The following is an 18,787-nucleotide window of genomic DNA, read 5'->3' as shown; positions in this document are numbered from 1 at the left end:
TCATTTCTCTTCTCTTTTCCTCCCTGCTTTCATGGTTCTCATGGCAGTATGTCATGAAGATGTGCGTAAAGTCCAACTCGGTATTTCAGAGCACCCACATGTGATTCTTTTAATTTCACATAGTACTATGTAATTTATTTGATGACATCCCAAGTACACATGGAAGTTGTGGAGACCACACTGTAGAAAAACAAACTTAAAAAAAATATTCCAAAAATCCTACTGATTAAAGAAAAGTTGACTGGCTTTTGTAAATAAGCAAACTAACTTGAAGATTTGTTGGGAGAGGAAACCAAATAAAAGGAGTTAGAGATATAGCTGATGAGTAGGACAACAATAAATGTGTTACAGACAAGGCAAACTGACATGAGACTTCTTGAATACTTTTTCCAAACTACATTTTCAGAGAGGATCTGTAAATGGTAGCATGCATAGAGCATCTCATTTATCTTACATTATCAACACAAGTTACTAAACTTGAACTGTACTCCACATCCCAATGGTGACTGGTAGAAAAGCCATGCTACATTTTTAATGTTTAGATTTATTTTGTTTGTACCAATATATATGATTTCTCTAATATGTTAAAAGGCCTTAGGACATTGTGCTTTCACTCTAGTTAATCTTAAATATATATTAACTAAATGTATTGCATCTCAAACCTACATTTGTATGCAACTAGTGCTCCTTCCCAACATTCTTGTTCAGAAGCCTTCAAGCTTGTGGCACAGTATGTTTTCTATAATCCCATTTCTTTTTTAATCACATGCAACCCCTTTTTTGTATTCTATTGATGTTAAGAATGAATGCAGCCCTTGCGCTATTAAAAACAAAAAGCTTCTTACTTCCAGGAATGCATTGGCAAGACTCCACAAGAACAAGATTTAACTTTTGAGCATGGCAGTGGGCATACAAGACTAATGGGTGGTCCTCCAAGAAAGAAAAAAAAAAAAAAAAAAAAAAAAGCCCTTAAACTTCATTCAATTGGCCATAGTAAATTAATATCATCTTATGCCTGATCAAAGTCTTGCAAAACTCTCAATGTGCGCACCATAAGATGTGAGAAAATATGGAAGTGCTGTCTGATTTTACAAATCGTCATTTACACCTTTGTTTAACACATAAGAGTTTTGCTTATGTTTGAGGGTACCCTATGACTCATCAGACAAACCTGGAATTCATTTCTTTTGCCTGTATGTGAGAAAGGATTCACAAAATCATGTTACAGAATAGGTCAGTCTATTCTCCACATCAGTCCAACTAGTTGTGCTCCTAGATGAAGATGGAATTTTTATTATAAACACTTTGCTCAAATGATCTAAATCCAGATTAGTTGTACTAAAATTGTCTGCTAATTTTCCCAACTAAATAGCAGGAAGCAAACATTCCACACACAGTTATTTTTGTAGCCCCTTTTTTCTGTATCTACGAACCTTGTTTTGTTCTACCTTGTGAATGATGTCACCCTTTTACTTAGATGACTTAATATGCTGCTTAACGTTCTCTGTAGTCCAAGAGCAGCTATGGGAATAACATTGTTCTGCAGCTACTTTCCCATTTGAAAAACCTCTTAAAGTTGTTATCCATCTGCATTTTGCTCACCGTGTGTGAAACATCTATAGAGAAAACAGTAAGCTCTCTGTTTCTTACAGCTATATTCCAGCCTACAAACCTATTTATACTCCAGGAGAATTAACCCCTCCTTTTATTTTTCCTTTTCTCAGTTTTTTTTTTTGATTGTTTGTTTTAATCATAAGCTGAAAAAACAAAACAAAACAAAAACTTGGTGTGATAGCTTGAAAGAAGCCTACATCTTTATCTCCCATATACCTGGGTGGAGAACTTTAGCTTTTGTTAAAATTACTAATGTGGACTGTAAGAACTCTATCTATTATTTGAAGACGATCTGAAATTATCAGTATTCAAGGTTAGATATTAGTTTCTAAAAAACTTGATTTTTTAAAAAATCTATTTCTAATTCTGTCCACTCTCAGTCTCATTTCTTACGATTCTTGAAAAGGTTTTTACTTTTTTTTCTGAGAGACTTAAAGCTAGGGAGGATGTTTTGTCAAACACAGAGCCTCAGCTGCATTGCAGGTTTTCCCCACAATGTAAAATGTGTTTAACTTGCTTTGTAACAAATCAGATTTATAACTCTGCCTATAGCCACTCCCATTTGACATTCTTTTTGAAGATCTTCCTCCGATACTGTGTTAAACACTGCATCAGAAAAAGCGTAGGTGAGTTCAAAGGGAAGAACTGTTACTCTGCAGAATAACAGCCTATCAAAAGTCATAGAAAACCAGCTATGCAGGACATTTAATGCTAGCTTGAACTAAATACTAGTTGTGACTCAGGGAATAAGGCTGTAGTGACAAAGAAACAGGAAACCAGAAGCTGCTAATATTTTCCTCCTTTTATTACATTCCACGATTTGGATCCTGATTTTCATGTATATTTGAGCAGTACAAAGAGGAGAGAGTTACACTGGAGCTAAATGAAGTCTGATGAGAAATATCTCAGCATGAGTGAAACAGCTGGTTCAGTCTACACTTCTCACAAGTCACTGCACTCCCTTGTTTAGCCCATTTGGAGGAAGCTGTAGACGCCATGAAAATGTTAAGACATATTGCTGCACTGTACTTTACTGCAGGTGCCTTCAGTAGACATGAAGAATTAGCCAAGCACTCCTCCCAGGCGTAATCTACTAAAGTAATCTATTTAAGTACCAGGGAACTCCTTCAATCATCTGTCTAGATCCCTCTCAGAAGAGACCCACAGTGTCCAAAGAAGTGAGGAAACTTCTGGAGGATGTATAGTAGAAGGTAATTTGCCTGTACAATAAAATCAGGGTGGAGCATTAAAAAAGAAAAAGAAAAGAAAGAGAAAAAGAAAAAAAAAAAGAAAACGAGAAACGAGAAACGGAAAGGGAAACGGAAAGGGAAACGGAAAGGGAAATGGAAAGGGAAACGGAAAGGGAAACGGAAAGAGCAAGGTGACAGAGCTGGCATTATGCAAATGCAAAAATAAAATTAAACTTTTGTCTGAGCCAAGAAGAATGTTTCCTAACATCTGGAACTCTGACAATCAAATTTGAGGTAAAAAGTCATATTCTTCCTACAGACAGCCAAAATACCTGCAGTAAACATGATTTGGTAGTCTGATTTGACAAGTCCTATTATCTACAGAATCCCCGCTGGCATTAATAGGTCCATTCATCTCAAATCAGTTTACACAATGAAAAAAGGGAGTAAAATTAAGAGGAAAGACATCTGTTTAATTGTAGCTAGAAGTATGCATAGCAACAACTTATACTGACTTCTTTTACAATTGTATTAAAATGTGCCTAAAATCAAATCCAAACATTTTAATATATGTATAGTACAGCACATAAGTCTGCTTAGAGGACATGGGAAAATGAAAACATCATTTCCAAAACAAATATACTAATATGTTCTGTATTATGACCTTAAAATAAATACTAGGCTTTTACATAACAGTGGAGATAAATGCCAACTCTGAGGGACCTCTACAGAGGTGACCCAAGTGCTCAGGCTCTGGTTTTATAACACGATAGTTTCAATGGCTATATCACAGTGTAACAGCAAATTGAATTTCTCATGGAATAAACAGAAAAAAATATATATCTTTATGTTCCTGAAACCATTTGCTTCAAGCAGTTCTCTCTGTGCACTACTACATCTGTTGTGAGAAAGCACTGGACAAATGCACTATGGAGGTACCAACAGGACAGAGCTAACTGTACTGACAGCTCTGTCTTGAAGATGGGAAAGGTGTTCTCCAAATGAGTAAGCAGTATGGAATGTTCCAAAAGAATCAATAGATTTCTTCATCTTGAAGAATAAATGCTAGTTTCCTCACAACTGAATACAACAGCAATACCTAATTCTCTCTTTAAATATCCAATGTTAATGATCCGATGGTCTATATTTTGATACTTCAGAAGTTTAAAGAATCTGCTGAACTGCAACAAGAGTGAAAAGAACCAGAGACAAGTAGGTATCATCTAGTTCCTCCCTAACTTCATTAAACAGGGTAGGGAGCGACATAAAGCTCTACAGATGACATAAAGCACTGCTTTGCATTCTCTCATAATGAAACTGAAGTAAGAAAAGGGACTTTTATGAGATCTTTCTCTTGCAACTCATATTTCAGACTGCAGAGTCATATAGTACAGCCAGTTAAAGGACAATAGCAATAGCCAGGTTGCTAGGTTTGGCTTAAGAGCTCAACCCTTTGTTCCCTGGTGTGCAGGATTGAGAGGATATATAGTATTTTTGACACCTGCTGTTAGGGGCTACTTTAGGGAATTTAAAATTTAATTAACCTTCATAGTAATCCATACAAGACTTTGTATAAGTTCAAAAAGACCACGTCAAAAACTTTCTGTTTTCCTTACCCTTCTACTCAATCCATGGACAACTGATACCAGCGGAAAAAGGTGCCATACTTTCATGTATCTAGTTGTTTGGAAACATTTTATAACATAAGCAGTTTTTTTCTAGTGAATTGGGAAGAATCCCACTACTAGCGTGTTTGCTCTTTTCTTAAAGCATAAGGCCACACCATTAACAGCAAAACTCCCTGGTATTACAAGGCCACCTTGCCACTACTGCTCTGGCAAACTGGGAAATGAACTCCTCTAAGGCTCCATGACAGTGCTAAAGAGATGCTACTGCTCGGGTGATTCAGCATGCCTGTAGTTGTGCTCCCAGACCATCAGAAAAGGTTTTGGAGCCCCTCTTTCTACATAAGTGCCTTTTAAAAGTACTAATTTACAAGCAAAACAGTGAAAGAAAAAAAAAAAAAGAAAAAAAAAGTAGAAACGTAGGGTGGCATATGGCCAAACTTTTGACTTAATTTCACCACAGGTTGCTTTTTATTTACAAGCAGCTAATCCCCTCTCAAACTACACAATGGAGCAGCCATTGGCAAAGGCAGGCAGATAAAATTGGCATGCCTCTGTATTGTTCTTGCTAATCTGAACCATTAACAGAAGGGTGAGAAGGCTAGTTTTGTCATTTAAACAGGCTTAAATCCTTTCACCAAATGAGCTTTTGTCTACATAGAAGAATGTATCTTGGAAATTTAAGGGGTTTCTGTTAGTGTTGCATTCTCAAGTTGACTTGGCTACAGGAATACCAACCTGTTTATTTGGCCCCCATACTGTAAATGCAAGAATTATTTCCAGCTGTCAAAATCAAAAGGGGTTCAGCCTGATTAAATCATTTCTCAGAGGTGAAACAGGATGAGATTATAAAGTGCTAAGAAGCAGCTATTTGAAATCCTGGACTGCACCTGTGCAACTAAATCTCCATTTATACAGGTGCTCTCAAATTGGATTTGAACCTTTAAATTCCCTGATTCATCCCTTGAAAAACCACAAAAGCTCAAATAACTAATGAAATTCAGAGACAGAAAGGCTTAAAATAGTTTCAAGCTGTGAAGTAAGGCCTCAGACTATGTTCTTTGATTCATTGTTGATGCGACATATCAAGCATAAACATAAGTTGCCCAACCCAGATGCCAGAGGTTATAGGGTAGCCAGTAGCTAAGTAATTTTTCTTTTTTCTTTTTCTTTTTTTTTCCTCTTTTTATTCCCCTTAGCACAGGAGAGGTCATCACCATCACAATACGTATCTGAAAACCTGGGGAAAATAATTTATTGGTAGCATGATATGTTTTTGCTTTTTACCTGGCACATCTTGCACAGATATTCAACGTGACCTTTGCTTGAGGCTCAGCAGGATGAGCACTTCTAGTTTGATTGAATTTGCTCCCAGAAGACATCAGACTTGTTACTCCTTCCATTCTTAGATCATCAAGATCCTCTGCAACAAAACAGAATATGCTTAAATTTTGTAGCAATAAAGTTATTTATTCTGCACCTGCAGAATGTTTTTGGCAGGATCACTAAACAATAGAACAACTCAAAAATCAGGAAGAAATCACACACAATTATTTGAATAACACTAGGAAAAAACACTTCAGAGTATTTTTATTTATATATGTATTAGCATCCTATTGTATTGACAGGGGTTCGTTCAAAAATACTAGCATTTCCACTTCAGACTGCCTATTTTTTAATCTTTATTTTTCAATTTCATTTATAAAACAGACAACAAACACACTTGTCAGTTGCTTTGTCAAGAGATGCTGTCCAATACCTTCATTTGAAATAGGGATCCACATCGAAGAGAAAACTTCGGTTTTTTGAGTGTATGATTCTCTTCTGATTTTTTATTATTATTATTGGTATCTATTCACTTGGCAATGAAACAGTATTACTAAGATAAAAGTACTAAACTCCCCAGAATGGAAAATAGATACATATATCACACCAAAAGAGACCACAACACGCGTACTTATACCTACCATATTGCTGTAATATATCAGCAACGAATAATAATAACTAGATTTTATACTACTGTAAAATCACTCCTGCTTTGCAGGAAGACAGCTGAGGCTCTTGGAGAACTGTTTTCCCCAGATCATTCTGGAATTGTGTAGCTTAGTTAGAATGTAAATGAAGTCTCTTGGTTTCCAGTCAGGACATTCTTAACATAATCTGTTTATTTTTTACTAACATATAAAATAGGCATATTATGTACACCTACTGTATCCATAAAGCACCATTTAAAATTGTTTATAATTCAATTAGGTTCTAGCTGAAAAGTAAACAAACAAAGCACTGACTAGCTGCTATTGAATGAGCACCAACCATTTCATGTACTGACTAACGCATGTGACTTATGGTATACAGTATGCAATCATCTAATTAAAATCTTTCAGATAATGTATACATATACGTTTTCATATATTTATGTCTACAAAAGAAACCAGATGTTAAAGGATCCAAGTGAAGCAGAAAGTGTGCAAAGGCAGACTTTAGATCCTGGAATCAGATGGGGAAATGTCATGGAGAATTTTAAAATCGGAAGCTATATTCAATTGGAATTTAAAATACACAAATAGTCATTATAGATACATAATGTGGTACCGGTATGGTCAGATTGGCAGGATAATGTCATGTTAACCGTACTCTTTTGGGGATACATCCATTTCAGTAAACAATATCCATTGATCATGGTGATAAAAAGGAAGAACATCAAAACTAAACTTAATTTCTTTTCACTGAAGTGCTTGAACTAGATTTTCTTATCTGTGATGCTTCCACTGCTTAAGAAAGCTCTTCTCCTCCCAAAATTCCTTGTCTTGGAGATATAAATTGACAGTTCAACTGAATTTTCTGGCATCCATTTCCACAACTTTTCCTTTAAATTTTATCTAAAATTTTATATATAAACCTATTCAAAGGACTTGAAAAGCTATATGATAAAGAATTATAAAATCAATCATCTATGAGTCATTTCAGAGAAGGCATTACATATTTGGAACATATTATGTATTAAAATAAATAATGTTTAACTGTGTTTTAAAGATGTGTGAAAAGTTCCATATTTTTTAACAGATGTAAACCACTGGATGGATTACAGTTTAAATGAAATTGAAGCATTTGCCTCATTTTTTTCCCCCCCTGAACAGATGTGATTTCCTTAAATGAGGTTTTCAACTGTTCTCTGCTTGATTAACTTTTGGCTTTCTGACGACTAAGGCTGTTTCAATTGAGCAATGACATAGGCTGCCCTCTACCATACCTTTTATATTTGACTCTGTATATCAGAACCATTTCATTTTTACATTTTTAGGCAATTCTTAACATTTTTACCTCAAGAGAAAAGTAAGTGAAACTTCATGCAAGTAACTTCAATTTCAGATGTACCTACAGCTGTAGCTAACAGACAAGTTGGCAGATGATTATGTAGGACTGATATATTGTCACATGCTGTTAGCCCGATAGAAGTAATCTGTATGCTAAAGTGCAGATTAAAAAAAAAACAAAAGCACCAAAAAGCTATTAATATTCCTATCAAAGAAGTATAATTCCATTCTCCAAATCCAAATAAAATCTGCATTCTTTGATTTAACTTTGATTACTGCACTTCTGCCTCAATATTGAATGTTTTCAGATTCTTCTGGATGCCTCTGATTTACAGGGCAGATATTGCTCTTTCTCACTAGAGTAACTGAGCTTCAAGAAGCTGCCTGTTTCCCAACAGCCATAAATTTGATGGGAATTCTTGAGCTGTGGGCTAGTTTACATGCCATCTGGCAATCTTCCTGACTGACCACATCCATTATAGTCCCTTAATGAAAATTAAAATAAAATAAAATAAAATAAAATAAAAATGCAATACTTTTAGTATTAAACAGCATATATATATTATATTTATACATATACAAAGAACAAATTAAGCAATTTGGTTAAACAATTGGTGCATGTTTTGCAGAGGAATTCCTAAATAGGAATGTTTTAAAATGAATCCTAACACTGAATGCAATAATGTATTTTAAGAACAATAAAAAAAAAGGTTCAAATGTTTCTCTGTAATGACGGAAAGCATCAATCTTAGCAAAAAAAAGGATTCCATTGAGAAGTCAATTCAGTTACAGTGCCTGGAACACTGAATCTTTTCTCTTTCTTTGTATTCTTTGCTAGACCAACTAGTGATGATATAGCTGAGCGGTTCAGTGATTTTATTGAGCAGCAGTGAGGTAATTCACTGAGAAAAAGAGATAAAAAAAAAAAAAAAGCCAAGTTGATGATTACTTCTGTGACAGAGGACAGGAATACTGCGAAAACTCTCAAATCCTTAGGAAATTGTTTCCTATCATTGTACAGCGATAGGCTGGAAGTTTGAGTAAATGAAAAATAGAATAAGACTCAGTCTCAGTTGTGCTAATAAAAATGTATTATTTCAATGCAAGACTGTGCACTGTATTTCTTCCATTTAATGTTATTTCTATGCAATTCTCTGTATGAATAGGGCATACGAAGGCCCAACATTGGTCCTATAGCATTTCATTAAATATCTCCTATATCGTAAAAAAAAAAAAAAACAAAACAAAAAACAACAAACAATAAATACTTTTCATTTTTTCCCTCAAATCAGTGATTCAGCAAAATAAATTTACAGAGCTGCAATCTTCATGCATTGCCATAACAATACACAAAAATGCTTAAAAGTGAGATAAAGATCTCAAGTGTAATAAAGCATAGCACTGAACCAGATGTTTTCTGTATTAATAATAATGCTGCACTAAGCTAAATTCTTTGTGATTTTTTTATAGACAAGTTTCATCAACAAAGGGAAGGGGAAAAGGGTATCTATTTCAGCTAAACAAGAACATATCCCAGTAATCAGGTAACTATTTTTAAATAGGATGTTGTTCGTAATTATTTATTTCCTTTCATTTTGGGGAGGAGGAGCTGGGGAGAGGAAAGAGGCAGTGATGCCAAGTATTCTAGAATCCATTCTAGATTGTTTAATGTCTTGGGATAAGGGGGTGTGCAATCCTCTTACAAGTTTCTACAAGACTCTCACACCTTTCATGTTAGGGCCAGAGCTGCTCTTGTGCAAAACCCTTGCTAAACATGGTATAAGTTCAGTTGCACAGAAGGCTCACATAGTACAGTTCTGTGCTACACTGTTTGATATGATTCAGCCATTTTTGCCTCTTTCCTCCATCATTAAATGCCATAATTTCCCAGGAGTAATTTAAGAAGTATAAGATGCAAAGCTGGAAAAAGTCCTGATTCATCTTTAGAGAGATAATGACTGCCAAAGGTTTTTCTGTTCAGTCTAATGCTTAGAAAGGCAATAAATGTTTTCACGTGAGAGGCAATATGATAATGAATCCTGATTTATGTTCCTGCAGGCCACCAGTCAATTCTGATGCACTGCTAAAATAATGGCTTTTTCTCTGTAGCAATGAATTTCTCAAGGCAGTGTTCTTACGTCACGACAGACACTGATGTATTGCCCATAGATGGCATTGATTTGTCACAAATTGTTGGCTAAAGGACAGACTCTTAATATGCTCTGGTACTCTCATAAAAATAAATAAGTAAACATAAAATCTACTTCATGTAGTAGTTCTACTCGTGTTCAAGGAATTTCTGCTGCTTTGCATATCACACTTGTATGTTTTGTATTATGTTAACCAATCATCTCTGCTTTGGATAATTTTTCTTACCAATAGCAACAGAGCCCAGTAAAAATCTCACCTTAATTCCAAAAGAATTATTGGAACATGCAGGATTTAAGCTTCAAGACAGAGGAGAACCATTAATCCAGAAGGTGTGATGTGCCACTCCTGAAAGTTATGTTTAATCATTTACTTCAACCAAAGGAATACTGGAGTTATCTTCTGCAATACACTAGCTACAGGACATTTCACTTTTTTTCCTCTTACTAATCTATTCCTTTGAGGTTATGAAGCAGACAATGGTGTTTGTTCTAATGTTTCCCATTAAAACCTTCAAAACATCAGAATTTCACCCAGTCAGACCTTTGCCACAGTTGATGCAAACATCGTCCCAAATAGATCTGTCAAAAGACTTTCACTCCTACAAGCCATTTTAGGTTCCTGAACACAATTTTCTGAAGACATCTTACTTTATAAGTATCTGCAGTTGACAATAAATTCCCTAAATATTTGTGCTTCCACTGTTGAATGCATGCAAAATCAATTGAAACCTGATTCTGCTAAGACCCTGTATTTGCATGTCCACCTCAACCTGTATCATTTGCCAATTTAGCAGAAATCTACTTCACAGTCAACACCAACCAACCAACAACAAAATGGGCACTGTAGATAGCAACATCGTTTTCATATATCCTGAGAGAGAAAATGGATCAGTGGTTAGGGTTCTCACTTTTAATGAGCAAGAGAGAGAGAACTCTCTTCAGTTTCTCCATCTTCCTATTTTAAGCTGGGACTAGAATATATGAGGTAGCCTTTTCTGATGAAGTTATGCTATTTTCATTAGAGCACACTTCAATATCTTAGACAAATACAAAAAGAACTGGCCCACAGACTCAATCTCCTAGTTATCTTCCCTTTTTTCACTAGGAGGAACATTTGTTTACTACAGAAAACAAATTATTTGCAGGCAACACTGTCAGAGCACTGCTTTAGGGGATGAGAGAGTTTCTAAGATGTAGAGTGTCTGATCTTCAGACCCTTGCTCCAAATCAGGCAAATTAAGTTTAGAAAACATGTCTTGTGTCTCCCAGCTTCCCAAACCACTCACTGGATGCAACATTATAGTATCATTTTATTTAAATGGGAAAGTCCACAGTTGAAAAGGATTGGCATTGTGCTCACTTATCATTCCCTACTGGGCATCCAAGGACAAAGGATCTAGCAGCACCAAATAACCCCTGTAAACAACTACCCCCTACTTAGCAACAGTAACTGACCATATAACACCGTTACTCCACCCAATAGCAATTTGAAGTACGCTGGCCCAAACCATCAGGTAGTTTCTATACTGTGCTTTATTTCTACAATAAAGGGAATCTAATATTAATTGGAGCATGGTCATTATTTCTAGATTTCCAATAAAATAAAAATTTGAATATTTCACTTGTTATATCACATTCCATAATATATTACTTCAATTGTAATAATTCTACAATAGTACCTTTGGTGTGATAGCAAAGCACCTTTGGTCTAATACAACAGCAAAAAGTCACAATTAGAAAAATCCACAAAATAACCAGAAATTTTGGAATTCAGAAGGTACCAAAAGGAAAATCTATCAATGTTAGTCCTCGGCAAACTTTTTCTTTTTGTACTTTAGCTTTGAGTAAAAAACACTTTTTTAATTAAAAGCAAATCTTCAATACTTCTAATCAGTTCCACTTCTGATGTCATTTATTTATGCACTCACTACATTTATTTTAATATGCAATTCAGACCCCATTCCAAATCTACATTCTTAAGGAAAATCAACATGATTTATTCTATTACTGTGGCACAGCTTTTTTTTGTTGTTGATTTTCTTTGATCAAAGTTTTTTAAAAATCAATTTAAAATATCAGGACATAAGAAAGGAATGCATATTTAAAAGGTCTCATTTTGTTTTTAATTCCAGTTTGTTTTTTATTTTCTAACAGAGTAGCCAGCCATAATATTTTTCAAGCAGGCTTGGTTAATATACTACAGATGTTCCTTAAAGTATAGCCAAAATACTGAATTTCACATGACATTGTTGCTTACGTGTTTCTTCATTAAATCTATTTTGAATGAAACTGACCATTTCTGTAAAAAATCATACAAACAACAAATAATTATCTAAGATAAATAATAATTAATTAATTCAACAGTACAGATCAATAAAGCTAAACCAACAATAGTGATTTTTCAGCCAGAGAAGATGCTAAAAAACAATTTAGTTTCGTACGAACCAATTTTTGCACTGAGGGCTATATTCATATTTCTTTGCATTCATGTAGTTTACTCTACCAGCCCCTTGGCAGGATTAAGTTTAGCTGGCTTGTTAAGAGGCCAGTGGAAATTCATACACTTTTTATTGAAATGAAAGTTGAGGCAAAGGATAAAAACTACAAATAAACTTATGTCAAACATTTCTAGTAATGCTGGACCTTCCAACTGCTTTCTTTTTAAAAAATCACTAGTACAAGCATTTCTGTGCCAGTCCTCCATCATCTGTATGCTTTCTTTCATAAACCTATCTAGCACAAGGATTACTACAGTGGAAATATCTCTCTTTTCCCAACTTATATATATATATAATTAAAATGATCACACCTCCAATGTAGTCATACACCATATTTGTCTTTCAGAGTATGTTCATGAATACAGAAACACACTAAGGAAGACATTATAGTCCTAACTGAGACAGACATATCAATAATTCAAAGATGATCACCAAAAAGTTAGATAAGTTAGAAAACAAGTTAGAACAAACAAACCGTGAGTCTTTGTTATTGCTCTTCAAACTTCTGCTTAGCTGCAAATGAATAAATGCCCTCCTTGTTACCTCTGCTAACTGGGAATCAAAGATAAGAATGACTATAAGATGGCATCCAACGACTGAAGCTCCATTTCTTCCAGCTCCATCCCTCTATCAGCTTGCATCAACTCTGCTTTGTCCTGAGACAAGACCATCTGTTTTCTATCACTATCTGTGTTTTGGCCAGACACTGGGACATCTGGAAGACTGCACTGTCTATGCTCAGAGAAACAGACACTGAGCTGGATACCATCAACATACCAATGGCATCACAGCTGACAGTGCATGCTCTGCCTCACTCATTGATTAAAATTCATACCACTGTTGTCTTTTGAGAAAGGGTAAAATAAAAATTTTAAACATGATTTTATCTTCTCAGCTGGGTCAAGCATTCAAACTAGCAGGTATGTCTAAACTATCCCCCAGAGCCTACAGATCAGCCAGGTAATATAGTTCCAAATAAACTCCAGTTTTCTAATAATTGTTTTATTGAAGAGGAGTGTATGCTTTAAAAAACAAAATAAAAAAAAAAAACACTTTTATTTACCTTTAAAAACCTGTGTGGTTGGGAGTGCTGTATAAGTGCTGCTTACTCTGTTGAAAATCTGTTTTGTGTAACCTATCCACTCAGTGCCCTGTTGGGTTATGCTTGCTCATGCTTTTGGTTTGGATAAAAGAAAATTAGATGGCTTTTGTATTTCCTACAATGCTTGCACAACCGTACTGAAACACAAGAAAGAAAGCTGGCTGAAGTGGAAAATAATCTATAAATGTGGTACATATAATACATGTGGTTGCTACACTTTCACTGAATACTGCAATACAAGATTACTGCATAAATAATAAATCAATCACTGCAACATGTTAGTTCATGTAATGTTAGCTTGTGCCTACTATCATAGTACAGATCATAGAGATACATTTGCTTTTACTCAGTACTGTTATCTTCTGGATTTGAATTAGAACCAAACATTTCTGCAGATAATTTCATTTCAGAACTATAAAACCATCTTGTAAGTGAATCATATAGTGTCAGCTGACTATTCTGCTTCTCAAGACATACAATGTTAAATCATGACTCCATTGAACTCAAGTGAAATTTGCCATTGACTCCAACTCTGGAAATTTATCTAAAACATTGCAAGATTCTCTCTTTTGGGTTTTAGCTGATTAATGTAAGAGCTGTGAAACTCCAATAGATCTTGAGATATGTTTAACTCTGGAGTCCACAGCAGTAGAACAGATTATGAGCCACATCCCCTGGTGGCCACTGCATGCCATCCCCTGCAGAGTATAAAAACTGCAGGTTAACCATCCAAAGCAATTCTTTCAATTGAGAGGGAGACAGAGATTCCAGAATGCAAAGCCTGTTCAACATCAGATAGCAAATATTTCTCAACATTTCTCATGTAAAAATAAATAAATTAATTAATAAATAAATAGTCAACAAAACAAAATAAACAAGGATGAAGGAAACAAAACCTTTGGAAGCACAATCTCCATACACTGAAAGGGGGCAGCAGAAGAGAATATATCATATCACAGAAGATAACTGACTAACTCAATACGTTTTCCTTCTCAGAAAGAACCAGATATACTAAATTCCTAAACTACCATTAGTTTGACTGATAGATAACCTAAAAATCAAATGAAGTTAACCTTTCAGTGCAAACTGTACCAAGAGAAGGAACACAGAAAATAAATAAATAGATAGATAGATAAATAAAGTAGTATAAACTGAAAGCATCTTGACAATATAGAGCAGAAGAGACCTACTTAAGCAAAAAAATAAATCAGGTAGGATTGCATCAAGAGGACATATAGGACAACACACAGGGCCAGGTGATTCATGTGTTTCAAGCACACTAACACAATTCTCTGGCCCTGAAATACTATTAGCTCAGGTGGTAGGCAAATGAGGTCAAGCTCCAAGGTGCTAACCAGCAGTCACTGACGGTACAGTTCTGTAATCCAGTAGCTTGCTCCCAGTGACAGGGAAAGTCCCAGTTCCATCCTCCCCTCCCTTTCCACAATTCCCACTGATATGGTTGCTCCCTATCTTTGATTCTTGTTTGACCCCACTCCAAGCTCATTCAGGGCAAAAATATTCCATTATTTGCTGGAATCTTTTGTGCCTGGTTCAGTGAGCTGCATTGCCACACTGAGGGGTCATCCAAACATTCAAGTCAATATAAATCAAATGACAGGAGCAGACAGCCAAGAGTGGAGGAACAGTGGAGGAATTGGAACCACCATCTTTAATGAAAGAGAGAAACCTACCACACTGTTAGGCTCAGCCCACCTCTTAGAGCTGTACCCTAAGGTGTAAAAGCATTATGTATTTAAACTATACTAACAATTCAGAATACCAACGTGTTGCTCCAGGACTAAAGCACTGGAACAAATATATATATATATAAAATAATAAAAAAATATATCATATATATATGTTTCTCAAAATATGAGAAATAAAAGTAAGGAGGACATCATTTTAATACTGATGGAATGATACCCCATCTGCAACTCACCGGGACATCTTAAGGACCTGAAAACTTAGGGCAATTTTGATTCTCTCAAGACAAATGTTTTTCAAAAATGGTATTTTATCAGAATATGCAGATATGTATTCAGGAATGCATTTTCAATATATGATTCTTAATAGTATGTTACTGTATTAAAGATACGATTTTGGATTTTTCCTTTTTTTAATTACATGTATTACATTTGCTGAGTAATCATTGTCTGTTTTCTCTTACTAAACTGAGTAATACCAAGCTGATATAATATGTTATAATTAAATTAATAAATAGGCTTGAATGTGAGAAGCAGGTTAAGATCTCTTGCTATCAAAACCATGTCTTACCTTCTTGTCACCTTTTCTTTGTCTGTTTTAGAGTGTGTCCCAAATGACATTTTTAATTAACTACGTACACTCAAAGTTCCCTTTCAGAAGCGTGAGCCTCATATAACTTTACTCCAAAACTGTCCAGAGCCAAAAGCTTTCCCAGCTGTCAAAACCTTCTACTATTCCCTATCACCTGAGCAGCAGCTCTGCTTAGTTCGTAGACCTTCTCATAACAATTCCAGCAAGCACCCTGAGTAAATACCCATAGCAGCGAACAATTTCTCAACACACCAGTGAAAGTCTCCTATTCTAATGCTTAATATTGTTTCAGGTATCATCTGCTTGTGAAATATTTATCTATGTGAAGATTCAATATAATGAGAAATATTGCCAAATTATTATTGCTCATTTACAAGCTAGAAATTATGTCCAATATGAACAAACCAAAACTGTAAAACAAATTCTAAACAACAAGCTATCAAAAACAAGATTGCCAATGCAATCATGGTATAATTACTATGTTTATAGAATTTGGAAGTTCATTCTAACAAAAGAGCTTTGACTCCCTACGCAAACCCATTATTTGAGCGTCCTCACGAAGACTTCTAAACACATCAATAGACAACTGATATGCAAAGAAGAAAAAAAATAACTAGTGGTCAGCAGCTAGACCTTAACAATATTTTGTCTCCAGTAAGTACATGTACGTTTAGAACAGTTGACAAACCAAGTACAATTTTTTTTAATAACATGAGTATTCATAAAAACAGTATGTGAGTATTCATTTAAAAAAAAAAAAGACATATTTAGCCTTATTACTTGTGACTGACATAATCCAGTTGCTATTCATTTCCTGAAAAACAGCAGGAAAATGAGTTCCTGTCAGAAATGTTCAAAAATGTCAAAAGACTTTTTTCTCCAATGACATCCAAATATGCGTAAATCACATTTGATAACATCCCCTGAAAAGATGCATCTTTCTGTACAGCCAAATGGAGAAAAAGATCTGCAAACTGTTGTAAGACACCCTGCCAAGTCTCCTTTGTCCCAAACATTACTTATAGCACTTCTGCTTTCAAGTGACAGTGATTGAATAATTAAATCTTGACATTCTGAGGAATAGCCTCACCACAGCCATTAATTCACATTTGCCTATAGTCATATATATGCTAACTGAGAGTCACAAATATAAATGAAATGATACATAAAGTTCCTTTTTTATATATAAAAATGGTAACCATTCAGTCAGCGTATGAGTATCATATATAACACATACAGTAACCTATGTCAAGAAAAAGCTTTTGACTGTGATGTGCTGGAGTAATCTTTTAGAGAGATAACAGGTGAACAAGACGAAACAATTCTGTGAGTAAATTAGAAATGACTGTATTTGCCATGTGTAGGAGAGAAATGAGGACTCTCACAAGAGGGAATATATGTTCAGTTACTCTTTATGCTATACATTGGGACCACCACAGTGAGTGGTAGCTGCTCGGTAAGCCATGTGTAGGATATGTACCCTTCTGTACAGCTTTTTGCAGATGAAACTAGCTGTTTTGTCTTCAGGTGCTCAGAAATCTACAAGCAATGAGAGGAATGTTACCACATAAAAACTGTAAAACCTGCACATGGTAACTACGGCTCATCTTCCCAGTCTCAAAGTTTCATGTTTTCAGTTGAGTTCAACTTGGCAACAGATTACATATAGGAATAAAAATAGTAGTCATATATTTGCATTTTATATAAGCCATAAATCCTGATTTATAATAATGATTTATAAATGATAGTGATAAATAAACATTTTATATAATACGAATGTTACTTTTTACAGCCTACTGGAGAACATATTAATTCTCTGAAGAATCTTGAAGATGAAATTTCACATCAGAAGAGACACAACTCAAGAAAGGATTACACGCAACATTAGTTTGGTACTTCAGTGGTACCGTTTATAGTTTCAAAAATAGGAAAATTCAAAAGTCAATAACATTTAAAAATTCTGCAACAAGGCAGACAAAAAAGGAAAGTATATTCTTTATCTTTCTTGGATGGAATAAATATGTAGCTATCACTTTTTTATTATGAACTATGCCTTTAAGAACAATTTTGTATTCTTATTGTTTCATTTTCAACATCTTTTCAAGTTTTAATTCTTCTTGAACTGAAAAGAAAAAAGTCTTTTTATAACTTCTGTTTTTAATAAAATAAGGGGAGAAACCTTTTTGAAGCCACAATTGGATTTGTCTCTCTTTGCATCTGGTTAAAAGTCAAAACTGAAAAATCCTATTATTTGCATATTTATTTATATTTAATAATTCCCAGGTCTGTAAACTTTCTCTGAAGAGAATTAAAGGCACGGAGTGACTGTAATTCTCTTCATTTCTATTTTAATCCTTCATTATTAGGTACTTCAAAGATACAATATTTCTTTAAGAGCAGAAACTTGGGCTACACCAGTGTTGCCTAGAAAAGAGTAAACTAATAAATGTACCCTTCTGTTTGTGTTCAGAACTCTGCCTTCTGTCACAAATGCACATTGGAACCTCGACTGTTCGGTCCAGGAATGTATAAACTTCATGCATCTACCATTATATATATACATACATATCCTATTAAATTTCCATTTCTTCTTCAGCTGCTCGATATCTCAATATTTTGCTAAGCATTTCCATCCTTATTTTTCTATGTTCTTCCAAAAGTGACTCACCATCTCTCTTCACATTCCCTCCCAGTGAAATCTTGGCTTTACACCCATCAGTGGCCAAACTTATTTCACTGCAGTGCAGGCAGGATTTAACTCTTTTAAGTGTGCTTCCTGTTAGCTTATTGTTCCAAGACAGTGAGGATTTAAGAAGCAGTTTCACAATCAGTTTAAGCTAAACTAAGTCTGCACTGGCACTGAAAGAGTCACGCCTGCCTTTCTCCCATTTCAGCTGACCAACACTTACCATTCTTCTGCTGGATATAGTTCCTGTGTAGCTCACAATTAGCTGGGTGAGGGAGCTCATCTGTTTTAAAGTTCTGTCTGTTTTTCT

At 35.0% G+C, this 18,787-nt stretch overlaps 1 protein-coding gene across 8 annotated transcripts in view; it reads right to left on the bottom strand.

Annotated features, from left to right (window-relative positions):
* The window catches only part of LOC308188926 (uncharacterized protein C8orf34 homolog), a 237,369-nt gene that overhangs the window by 116,885 nt on the left and 101,697 nt on the right, over nt 1-18,787 (bottom strand). For all 8 annotated transcript variants that reach the window (XR_013945877.1, XM_080578468.1, XM_080578464.1 and 5 more), the window contains one exon: nt 5,717-5,852. Coding sequence is in view for 7 of the 8 variants with exons in the window: in XM_080578468.1 (XP_080434594.1) it covers nt 5,717-5,852 (136 nt within the window). In the remaining variant the exon portion in view is untranslated. The remainder of the gene's footprint in view (nt 1-5,716; nt 5,853-18,787) is intronic.

Source organism: Anser brachyrhynchus, assembly GCF_964034855.1.
Source record: "Anser brachyrhynchus genome assembly, chromosome: 2".
In the NCBI taxonomy this organism is placed as follows: Eukaryota; Metazoa; Chordata; class Aves; order Anseriformes; family Anatidae; genus Anser; species Anser brachyrhynchus.
This window is presented reverse-complemented; position numbering and strand designations above follow the sequence as displayed.